Raw genomic sequence first — 12024 nt, forward strand, 5'->3', positions numbered from 1 at the left:
TGCAGAAGCTGATGACTTAGGACTAGGACCCCAGCTGGCCCTGACCTGTGTAGATCATTTCTTGGCCTAGGTCCTCCTCATACCCACTCATTCCTTCAAAGTTTCTGCTGGGGCACTTCCTTCCCAGAGACACTGCATGGCTATTTGGTCCTAGTCTTGTCTCTGGGAAGAGGAAGGAAAGTGAGTCCCCCAGTGAGGGGCTGGGGTGTGGCTCAGTGGTAGAGGCCCTGCCTAGAATCCCCGAGGGCTTACTTGCAGCACTTGACTAGTATGTTACAGTACCTGGGTTCCAGGCACTGTAAAACAGTATTTTCTTTGTGAACCTGTGGTTTTGATGTGTAGGAGTCGTATCGTCAGATCATGAAGATGCGGCCAAAAGACCTGAAGAAGCGCCTGATGGTGAAGTTCCGGGGGGAGGAAGGTCTGGACTATGGCGGAGTGGCTCGGTGAGTTGCTAGTTTATCCTCTTCCCCACAAGTAGCAGGCTGCTGTCTGCTGCCCACTGCCTGAGTGCCAGCATCTCCATGGGCACTATGGCTTCTCCTGCTGACGCCGCCTGTTAGGGAATGTATGATGTCACTCTTAACTTGTCATAGTCAGGATTAAACTTTCACACTCCTTTACCTCATGTGTTTGAACACAGAACTCCCAGGGCCACTCCTGAACTTAACCAGGTGGCAGTGTGGGGGTGGGGCACACAGGATACAACAAGTATCCAGGGGATCTTACAAGAGGCAGTCATTGTGGTTGTAATAGTTAAATCCAAGAACAGTGGAGAGCCTCTTTGCTACCCAGTTCTTTCCACTTCAGAGACGAGGCTTTGTAATTGTTGGTATTGGTTCTAAGGCATCTGGTTTCATTCAGGTAGCCAAGTCCAGGCTGCTGCCTCTGACTTAGGGACCTGGGGGCGGGGTGGGGGATGGTGGGGGGAGGGGCAAGCGCAGCTCTGGGCTGTAGTTGGGACAGCGGGACAGCTAACCCTCTGCTCTCAGACTGGGCTCTTCAGTTCTCCATGTCTGACACTCGAGCTCCTCTGGAACTGTTCTTTTTAAAAACTTACTTCACTTTATGTGTGGGTGTTTTGACTGCATGTGTGTGTGCACGCACTGTGGGCATGCAGTGCATACAGATGCCAGAAGAGGGCAAGCACTTTCCAGACTGAGCCAACTCCTTAGCCCAGTCATCACTGTGCAACGTAAAGAAAACTTAGATGAATCTAAAAACATTACAGAGGTTTTAGAAATCTAGCACATTCACGCACACACAACCGCCCTTCACATGCACACACTCATGCACACTTAGAAAACCATTTAGAAAATGAAAGTGCTCTGTGCTTATGGTCTAAAGTAAGAAATCAACAGGAAATTAGAAGGGCATAGTTGCTTATAAATTCTGTTTCCCTTGAGATTGAAATGTTCACTTACTAAACTCTTATTATAGAATGCTTAGAAACTCCAACTGGCAGTGGTGGCTCACGCCTATAATCCCAGTACTTGGGAGGCAGAGGCAGGCATATCTCTGAGTTCAAGGCCAGTCTGGTTTATAGAGGCTATTCCATATTCCAGTACACACCCAGGACTACACAGAGAAACCCTAGATAGATAGATAGATAGATAGATAGATAGATAGATAGATAGATAGATAGAGAGCTGGCTGGTGGTTGGCAGTTAAGAGTACACCCTGCTCTCTCAAGGGACCTGACCTTGGTTCCCAGTACCCACAGGGCAGCTCACAACCTCCTGTAACTTCAGCTGCAGGGCATCTGCTGCCCTCTTCTGGCCTGGCCTGCTTGGGCACCACACTCACATACACCTTAAACAACAGCCTGAAAACAATACTGTTAGCACATGTGAGCTGTGTTGTTATCGTTCCCAGGGAGTGGCTGTATTTGTTGTGCCATGAAATGTTGAATCCGTATTATGGACTCTTCCAGTATTCCACGGACAATATTTACACACTGCAAATCAACCCAGATTCTTCTATCAACCCTGTGAGTATTGCAGTGAGGAGTTGAGAAATCCAGCGGCAGTTTCTAAGGCAAACCTGCTCTCCCCAGGTCTTGGTGACTTAGAGAAGATGCTGAGGAGAGCTCGGGGCAGGGGCGGGGAGTGCTGCCGGGCCAGAGCAGATTCCAGTCAGGTTTGGATCTGGGCTGCTCTGGGCCTGAGTACTTTACCCTTTGAGGGGCTCGGTGTGGTAGTAGACGGTGGTGTTTTTGAATGTCATCTTATGAGCTAGGTTACCAGGTCCATACTCTGATCAGAATTGGGAAAGTTCCACGATTGGCTGTCTTGGGCCACAGGTGGAGCACTCTGCATGTGATACGATTAAGGGACACATCGTGGAGGAAGTCTGTGGCCACAGCCACACACTTCCAGTGTCACAAGGCCACAGAGCTGAAATGAGGGACTATCTCTACTAGAGAATTCAAATGCAAATAAACCTGTGCTTAGGAAAATGGCTCAGCCACACAAGTGTAAAGTCAGACTGCAGGACCCACACAGAAAGCCAGATGTGGCTGGGCACGGTGGCACAGGCTTCAGTTCCAGCTCTCAAGAGGCAGAAGCAGGCGGATCTCTGTGAGGTAGATGCCAGCCGCAGTGAGATCAAGAATAGTCAGAGCTATGTAGAAAGATCCTGTCTTAAAACACCAAACAAACAACAACAAAAACCCAGACGCCAGGTGTGGTAGTGTGTGCACTGGGAAGGTGGGATTGGGCGATTCCTGGAGCTCACTGGCTGGCCAGCCTAACCTGTAAGATCCAGGTTCAGTGGGACATCCTAGCTCAGAAAACCAGGCAGCACCTGAGGGAATGAAAGGGACCTTCACATGCACCACCATGCGCACACACACACATACACACACACACACACACACACACACACACACACACAGACAGTGGGAATAAACCTTTGCTCAGCCTGAAAACTAAATCCTGACACATTTTCAGAAACATGTGCGCAGACAGTACTTAACACCAGATCCACTCCAGTTTAGGAAGAAGCACAGCCTTCTTAACTGTTGAGGTCTCCACATTTTTATTTTATACCAGGCCCTTGCAAGTTAACTAAGAGTTCTCGGGAAGAGACAGTGGGCCCACACGTGCAGAGTGTTAGGCTAGGGTGTGGTGGTGCCTAGCTGACACCCCAGTCTGAAGGCTGAGGCAGGATTGAGGAGGTAGCAGGCCCACTGTAGTTAGAAGCGAGTGAAGCTGGACCGCAGTGTCAGCCTTGTGCTGTCTGGCCAGGCTGGCGATGGCAGCTGAATACTTGTAGACTCACGGGAAGCCTGTGGGCAGAGGGTGTCCCTGCCTGCTGGTCACCTCTCATCTTCCTAATGTCTTGCCGTTCTCTGGCGCCCCCTGTAGGACCATCTGTCTTACTTCCACTTTGTGGGTCGCATCATGGGTCTGGCTGTGTTCCACGGACACTACATAAATGGGGGCTTCACAGTTCCGTTCTACAAGCAGCTCCTGGGGAAACCCATCCAGTTGTCCGACCTGGAGTCCGTGGACCCAGAACTGCACAAGAGCTTGGTGTGGATTCTGTAAGTGTCGCCGTCCTGCCCCACAGCCCCAGGGCTCATGATGCTGGTGGGTGTGCACATTCTTTTGGGGAAATAGATGTGAAACGAAAGAGAGTAATAGAATTGACTATAACAACATCAAACATTGGGTTACAATTAGAAATTAACAAAACAGATGTAATCATTTAATTGACCTGCATTCTTTTCACAAGCTGGTTTGGCTGGTTGTTAGGTTTGATAAACTGTTCTTGGTTTGTGTTGGGGACAGGTTACAAGAGTGCACTCCCGCTGTTTCCCAGGTGATCTGTAGATGGCAAGAGAACGCTTAAACATAAACAGAATTCATGTTTGGTGCCTTTGTTTTAGAGTTAACCGAATGCTTTGCAGAGTGGCAGGGACAGGGTGGATCTGAAGAAGACCCAGGCCCTGACAAGGCTGGGGTGCTGCTGTGTGGGGTTTGGCTCTGGGTGGGGGTTTCCCCTTGGCCTCACCTGCTCCACTGTTCAGGGCCATGTGGAGTAGGGGCTTTCCTGTGGAGAAATGCTTGTCAAGAACTGGGCAGAGGCTGGGCAGTGGTGGCACACACCTTTAATCCCAGCACTTGGGAGGCAGAGGCAGGCGGATTTCTGAGTTCGAGGCCAGCCTGGTCTACAGAGTGAGTCCCAGGACAGCCAGGGTTACACAGAGAAACACTATCTTGAAAAACTAAAAAAAAAAAAAAATAAGGCAGCTAAAGTGTCGGCCTCTGTGGGAATGGCGGCCTTTGAACGGCGGCCTGCAGAGGAGAGGGGAGGCCTTACTCTGCCCTGGCTTGTGTCCTTTTGACTCAGCTGCCTCTTCCCAGGCTCCTCCCAGATGCAGCTCCAGGTCCCATGGTATCACAGGGTGGCTGAGTGATGCCCCCACGAGTGGTGATCAGACAGTCAGGCGCAGAACTTATTCCCGCCCCCTAGGACTCTCTGGCATAGGCCTAACCAGCCTTCACCTGTGTCTGCAGAGAGAATGACATCACGCCAGTGCTGGATCATACCTTCTGCGTGGAGCACAATGCTTTTGGGCGGATTCTTCAGCATGAACTGAAACCCAATGGCAGAAATGTGCCCGTCACTGAGGAGAACAAGAAGGAATACGTCCGGTAATAATCAGGGCTGACTTCAGTGGTGACATGGGGCGAGCAGACGGTGCTGTCGGGGGCACCTGGTGTAGAGACTCCCATGTGACAGCCCAGCTCTTGTGCAGAGGTGGCTGCCAGCGTTCCCAAGGAGCCATCACAGCATCCCAATGCCAACCTGAGGGACAGTTATGCGTACTGGCACTCTGAACCGTGGGTGGGTCGTACGGCCACACGTGCCCTGTGGACCTATTTGAAATCCAGTGTTGGGAAGTCTCATCAAGGCCTCCTGCCTTTTAGTGGAAAACCAGAATGGCAGAGCTGGTTTGCTCTTAACTAGCTCTAAAGGCTGGGTGTAGCACGGTGGTGCTGCACACTGTGAGCCCAGCACTTGGGAGGCTGACACAGGAGTTCAGGTCGCTCTGGGTTACATAGAGAGCTACTTCCAGCCTGGGGTTCCCAGACCCTTCCCTGGATGAGGAGGGGAGAATGAGAGAGACAGATAAAGCCAGGTGGGATAGCGCAGACCTCCATGAAAACAAGTTCAAGACCAGCCTGGGGTACGTGGAACCTTGTCTCAGAAAGAATAGAAAGGGCTGGAGTGACGACTCGGTGGCTGAAGCGCTTGCTGCTCCTCCAGAAGACTAACACCCACATGGTGGTCATAACTGTCTAATATATATAGTATATTAGACATAAATTCTGGTTTGAACAAATCCAGTACCCACTTGTGCCCTCCACAGGCACCAGGCACACACGTTACATTACAACAATAATACCTAAGGATAAGAGCAGACTGCAGACTGAAGGCTACTGGGGAGGGTGGGCACGGGCTGGTGTCCCATCAGCAGGTTCTACGTTAACTTCATCCGTGCTGTCACAGCACTGTGACACTGTCACAGCCACTGTGAGGACACAGTGCCTTCAAGGTCTCTTCCCAGTTACCTGCAATGTGTGGCTTTCCATTTCAGGTTGTATGTGAACTGGAGGTTTATGAGAGGAATTGAAGCCCAGTTCTTAGCGCTTCAGAAGGGCTTTAACGAGCTCATTCCCCAACACTTACTGAAGCCCTTTGACCAGAAGGAACTAGAGGTAAGTGCCAGGCAAGCCTTGTGCAATGAGCAGAGGGTGCCTGGATGGCCTTGTCACAGGCTGAGAAGTGTCTGTCTCCTTGCCAGCAACTACTGATCTACTACTCTGCAGGCATAGTCCAGGTGTCCGTGCCCTTGCCCGGACTAGGCCGCCCTCAGCCCGCTCTCTCCTCTCCCCTCTCTGGCTATTCATAGACTAAGAACACACTGTCGTGGCCTCAGACAGTGACTCATTCATCCCTCGCCAGCTCTGCCTGGTGCCAAGTGGCCTAAGCCTTCCAGATTGTTCTCATAGCCGTCTGCCCGCTGAGAGACTGAGGGTTTGGAGTGGAGCCTCTCTGTGTGAGGCAGTGAGTCTTGAGCAAGCTTTTAAACAAGTGGCCAGCGTGCTCTGAGTCCTCTAATTCCACATGGCCTGTTGAGTTCTGTTAGCTATTCCCAGTCACTCTTCCCTGGTGCACAGCAAACTCCCACTCCAGGTTTGGGGTGTCAGTTGACTAGAGCCTATCTGCTGTTGGTTTGGGGGGTCGTCCTGTCAGTGCTTTTTGAGTGTCAGTCATCTTGGAGGAGGGGTGGGGGCAGTGTCTTGGGCATCTTAGGATAACACGCAGCCTGGTGCCCTCCCCAGCTGATAATAGGTGGGCTGGATAAGATAGACCTGAACGACTGGAAGTCCAACACTCGTCTGAAGCACTGTGTGGCAGACAGCAACATCGTCAGGTGGTTCTGGCAGGCGGTGGAGACCTTCGACGAGGAGAGGCGAGCCAGACTGCTGCAGTTTGTCACAGGATCCACAAGAGTTCCTCTGCAAGGCTTCAAGGCTCTGCAAGGTGACTGACGTGGAGTCAGGGCCACACCTGAAGTGGGATGTGGGCCATCCCACCAGAGAATGAGGGTGGTCAGTGTTCTCACAACAAATGCTTAGTGGGGTGCCTGGCAGGTGTAGGGTCATACTGGAGCCCCTATGGGTCCGTGTGTGCTTTTAAAATCCAGGCCCAAGGTGGGCGTCCTCGTACCCTTCTTAAACGGTCTAACCCCAGCTGTAGGGAGGTAGAGTCAAGTGGGAGGTGCCGGAGCTCAGTACTCGAGAGCTTGGGCTGCACTGGCCTCCTTATTTGGTAGTGATACAGGACTGAAGAGACTGCGGGAGTGATGGGGTCCCTCGCCCAGCACCCCAAACCTTCTCCCAGCACAGGCTGCTAGGAAGCCCTGCTAAGCCTGTGCCTGCTGCTCTTCCCAACACTGCGGGGGGGGGTGGGGGGGTGGGAGGGGCAGGGCATGCAGCCCCTCCCTCGTACATCCTGGCCAGCCGAGGAGGCGGACAGGAGTGGGTAACACACCTACAGTCGAGCAGATGCTGGCCTCTGTGGCTTCAGTGGGTGCCTAGGAAAAGTCACGAGCCTCCAGGAAGACCAGAGGACAGAGAAGTCCAGTGGCTGGTTGCTTCCTATCAAGTAAAGTGTGGGGACCAACTAGTCTGTGCCTCAGCTACCCCAAAAAGAGCTTCCTGGGCAGGCCATATGTAGAGGCTCTAACCTCCTGGGCTTCAAGCATATTATGCTGCCACAGGGCCTCCTGTCTGGGTACGTCCAGGCTTTGTCTCTGAAGTGCAGTAACTAGAATGTTGTCTTGCAAGGCTCTACAGGCGCGGCAGGGCCCCGACTGTTCACCATCCACCTGATAGACGCCAATACAGACAACCTCCCCAAGGCCCATACCTGGTAAGCCCTGCCTCTGTGGAGTCATGCAGCCTTTGTGTCGGTTTCAATATAACCTCAGCTCATACCTAGGGTCCAGTGAGACAGGACTTGAGTCAGCAGGTCCCACTGGGTCACTTCTTTGGGAATTCAATTTTGTTGTGATGTATAGCAGTTAAGGCTATGGTGCCACCACTTGGGACTGTAGCCTAAAGCCTGGCTCACGGATATCCTTTGGTTGAGTGCTGTGCGTGTGCGCATGTGCCTGGCGGAAGGGGCCAACTATTGTCTGTCTGATGTGCAGTTCCACATTTTCCTTCTCAGAACTTTATGGAAAGATTCTGTCTCAGGATCACTGCCCCCTTCAGGATCCTAGTTCCCAAGGTTGTTGGGATGCTACATGGTAGGACAGAAGGTTTAAATGCTGGCTGGGACCTGATGAAGAGGTTTGGGGTGAATGGTTTAAATATATCCCAACTGTTGTTCATATCTGCAAGATGGGCTAACACATCCATTCCCAGGACCATGCATGTCAGGCTGCAAGACTGCCTCAGCATGTGTTCCTACAGAAGAGGGCTGTAGTATTGAAGCACGCGCAGTGCTTATGTCCCTTCATGAAGCTTCTGTTCTAGAATGAGAGAGAGAGAGAGAGAGAGAGAGAGAGAGAGAGAGAGACAGTGAGACAGTGAGAAAGAGCGAGCAGCCTTCACCCAGTCTCTAATAGTGTTCCCGACTGCTCTGTGCCTGGGACTCACAGGCCACTCACTGCTTTTCTATTGGCTTTTAGTTTCTGTGAGAGAATAGCTGTGTCTCTTTTCACAAATTCTTGAAATGAGATTCCCCCGGAAGTCTTGAGTTCCCAGGAAGGTTGGTACACACCCATCTTTCTAGGATTTGGCGTCTCTTACTTTGGAGACCCAGCATGCTGTGGTAGGGGAAAGACTGACCTCAGTAGGAGAACTGAGGGTCACCAGCGCAGATTATAGGCAGGCCGGGGCTTCTTTCCAATATGGAGAAATCACACCCAGAGGCAGAGCAGCAAGCTGACATGCTGTTGGTGTAGATCTTGACATTTTGCTGTGGGTTGACTGGAAGAAACAAGGGCAAACAAGAAGCCATGTTGAAAGCTGGAGATGAGCCCCCCCCCAGGCTCCCCCCTCCACTGCACTTCCCATCGCTGTGTCTGAGGTCGTGTGCTCCGGCAGTGACTCTGCCTCCTTTGCCCTTTGCAGCTTTAATCGGATCGACATCCCGCCCTATGAGTCCTATGAGAAGCTCTATGAGAAGCTGCTGACAGCGGTGGAGGAGACCTGTGGCTTTGCCGTGGAGTGAAGAGCAGCCAGTGGCCGCAGTCTTGCTCACAACCACCAGACCCAAAGCATATGGCGTCTGCACGCCTCCCGCGTGGCGGGTTGAGGCCTGAGATTCCAGAAACCGAGGGAAAAGGCTCGTCTCCCTCCTCTGGAGAGGGCAGGCCAGGGGACTTTCACAGGTGGCTCCACCCATTTATTCTCCTTTATTATAGTTAGCCCGCCCTTCCATCGCCCATCCAATAAATCGCAGCCAGGTTTCGCCCTCAGCCTCCTTGGCATGGTGGGGAGGCTGTGGTGTCTCCGGGAGCATCAATCCATGGTTAGGAGCAAGCTGGGCCCCTGAGGGTCGGCGTGGTCTCTGTACTCGCCCTCCCGTCTGGTTATAGCCTCAAAGCCCCCTTTCAAGTTCAGCTCTTACTGAGCTCAAGTTCCAGAGCTGTCACAGGCCCGCAGCCTGTTCAGGTAGCAGGTGGATTTCTAAGCAGGAGATAGACAAATGCACAGCGTCTGCTTGCTGGGACTCCACCGTGGCGGGACACTCGAGGCAAGATGTGTGTGTTTTCCCCTTTGAGAGGTAAGGGACTGCAGCAGCCTTCACTGGAAGCCCGGGGACTTCTTTTCACAGTATCCTGGCTGAAAAGAAGGTTTTGCACTGGGGAAAACCTCTTTAAAGTACAGTTTATTGTTTTCTCTACCCAGTTTGAAATTACCATGTCACCGAGCTAAGCAAAGAATAACCAAAACCAGCCTCCTCAGACCCCAGGGCCCAGCTCTGCTCCTATGTCTGGGGATCCCAAGGCTCCTGGCTGTCTTGAAATGGACTTTTCTATGGGGATTGTGAAGAGCTAAACTAACAGAAGAGTTTTGTCACCACAGCCACTGGATGGAACAGCAGGCGAGGCCGCCGACCTGGGGTCCCCTGATTCAGCTCCGCAGGGTCGGTGCTGTGCACAAAGCAGAGTGTGATGGGGCCTGTGGCGGCAGGGCGGGGGCGTTACCTCCTTACATGGCCCTCTTCCCAGTGGCAGCAGCGATGCTAACAGCTCAGCTTGCTCGCCCAGTCTTCGTCTTCTGGTGAGCAAGGCCAAAGCCAGCCTCGCCAGCTCTACCACCACAGGGTCCACAGGCGTGGGCGCTTGCAGCAGAGCAGCTGGATTCAGGCAGCTGAGCTCTGGTGGGAGGCAGGCAGAGCAGCAGCCATTTGTGCTTTTGTTGTTTTTGTTTGTGGTGGGGGTGAGAACAGGGTAATTCATTAGCAAGACATTTCATTGGTACCGGGTTCAGGTTCAGCCAGGAATCCACGCTGTATGGGAGTGGCTGGGAGTGGCGGGAAGGCCTTGTGGGGCGTCCATCGGTTGTTTTCTATTGCTTACCCTCAGGCTGAGGACAGGGAAGCGGCTTCCCTTCTGTTCCTGCTGCTTCTGCCCAGTGTGGTCTGGAAGCAGTGCTGAGGTGATGGGGAGAGTGCATTCATAGCTCGCATGCACCCCTAACCCAAGAAAGAGCTTCGCCCAGCTTGGCCACTGGCACTACCGAGCGTGAGTCAGCCGCACTCCGGGTTGCCAGGTTTGGGGACAGAAAGGATGCTAGGTAGACCTCACCACACAAGGACCGAACCCGCCCCACCTCCCAGGCCACCCTGGGGCCTTACTAGTCTCTCAGTTCTGCCTTGCCCCAGTAGGGCTTGTGTACGTCATCTACCTTCATGCTCTGAGGTGTTCTAAAACCCAGCTCCCTCATGACTCGCGGATATAAAAGGCGCAAGGAAGCCTGTGCCCTAAGTCTCAGGCAGTCCAGAGGAGGCAGCCAGACCCCACGGAGCACACTTCCTGGAGACTGGAAACCCTGCCTGCTGCCCTCGCACACTGTCCCAGTCTGCAGGGATGAAGGAAACCAGGGTCCTGTGCTTTGGGGATGTGCTGCAGGAGTGTCGAGTCCCATTTCATGCCGCGGGAGTGATGGGCCGAGCCTCAGAAGTCCCATGTCAGAGGCCCTCTGAGGAAGATGCAGAGATTGGGCCCTCGGGCCGACTGGTTGGCACACATACCACCGCTAAGGCTTCTGACAGCCGCTGTGCCTGTGCTGCCTGTGGGTCCCCGCATTGCCAGTTCTGAGTGTCACAGCCTCCCCAGGTCTGTTCATGTGCAGCACTGTCCTCCGTCGGGAGCACTGCGCTCCTTGTCTGTCTACCATGTTAGGCCTCTGACACTACTCAAAGGACACTGCGTGGCCAGCCCACGGCACAGCTCCTGGTTGCCCTGCTTGGGTCTGGGTGAAGCCCTTTCGTGTAAGATCTCGATCGTCAGCCCTCCTGGTGGCCCCACATCACCCAGATGCTTCAGGAGCCCGGCTCTCCAGGCTCCCCTCACCAGCGGCCGGCAGCCACACTCAGGGATGCAGCGATCACCACTCCGCTCCGCAGTGCTTCAGAGAGGACGCGCCAGGCTGCAGCGTTGGGTGGCAGCAGGTCGCAGGCTCGTGCTTTCTGTTAGGAGAATCTGCCACAAGGTGTGATGCTGGCCCCTGTGCTGGCTCGGCCACACGGTCGGGTTCAGGTCAGGTGGACGCTGGACTGACCTTCTGCAGAGAACACGCCCCACCCTGCTGCAGCCTGGGGGCCACGTGGCAGCCTTCTGAAATGGTGTGGATTTTTAAACTGTGTTTATAACGTATTCTAATTTATTTTGTAAGGTCCTGTTTGAAGTGCTGCTGCTACCCCTAGTTGCTCTCCCAGTTTGTATTGCCCATTTCCCGTGACAGTTGTACACTAATGTTCTGTTTTATGTCAGAATCGAAAGTATTTAAAGAGATGCTAGGTCTATTTAATGCAGTTGTGGAACCAGCTGGAAAAAAACAAAAACAAAAACGTCGATTGTAGAGCAGGCTGGACCCAGGAGGGAGGGCAAGTTCATTTTGTTACATATGCAATAAACTCAAAACTTTACATTTTTTTATTTTATTTTATTATTCATTTATTTATTTATTTATTTGCGCGTCTGTTACTTTCATGTGGAAACAAGATTCTGGTGTATTTACTTTTATAAGCAATGAAGTCCAGCCTCCAACGAAACAAAGAGAAGCTAAAACTTTGGGGGAAAAAAACCAAATGAAAATAGCAGTGCTAAGCAGATAGGGTAACTCAGCCTGTCCCCAGCTCGGCCTGTGTCCCCAGCTCAGCCTGTCCCCAGATCGGCCTGTCCCCAGATCGGCCTGTGTCCCCAGCTCGGCCTGTGTCCCCAGCTCAGCCTGTCCCCAGATCGGCCTGTGTCCCCAGATCGGCCTGTCC

The 12024-nt window shown here is 52.8% G+C and overlaps 1 protein-coding gene across 2 annotated transcripts in view; it reads left to right on the forward strand.

Annotated features, from left to right (window-relative positions):
- Smurf1 (SMAD specific E3 ubiquitin protein ligase 1) overlaps positions 1–11682 on the forward strand; it is an 88169-nt gene extending 76487 nt beyond the window's left edge. The window contains exons 11-18 of one of the 2 annotated variants that reach the window (XM_052167813.1): positions 343–446; positions 1876–1990; positions 3369–3547; positions 4524–4661; positions 5609–5729; positions 6357–6558; positions 7365–7449; positions 8658–11682. In XM_052167813.1, coding sequence (XP_052023773.1) covers positions 343–446; positions 1876–1990; positions 3369–3547; positions 4524–4661; positions 5609–5729; positions 6357–6558; positions 7365–7449; positions 8658–8757 — 1044 coding nt within the window. In that variant the 3' untranslated portion in view covers positions 8758–11682. The remainder of the gene's footprint in view (positions 1–342; positions 447–1875; positions 1991–3368; positions 3548–4523; positions 4662–5608; positions 5730–6356; positions 6559–7364; positions 7450–8657) is intronic. The other variant, XM_052167815.1, reaches the window with a different exon arrangement.
- Positions 11683–12024: the final 342 nt, after the last annotated feature.

Source organism: Apodemus sylvaticus, chromosome 22 (assembly GCF_947179515.1).
Source record: "Apodemus sylvaticus chromosome 22, mApoSyl1.1, whole genome shotgun sequence".
NCBI lineage: Eukaryota > Metazoa > Chordata > Mammalia > Rodentia > Muridae > Apodemus > Apodemus sylvaticus.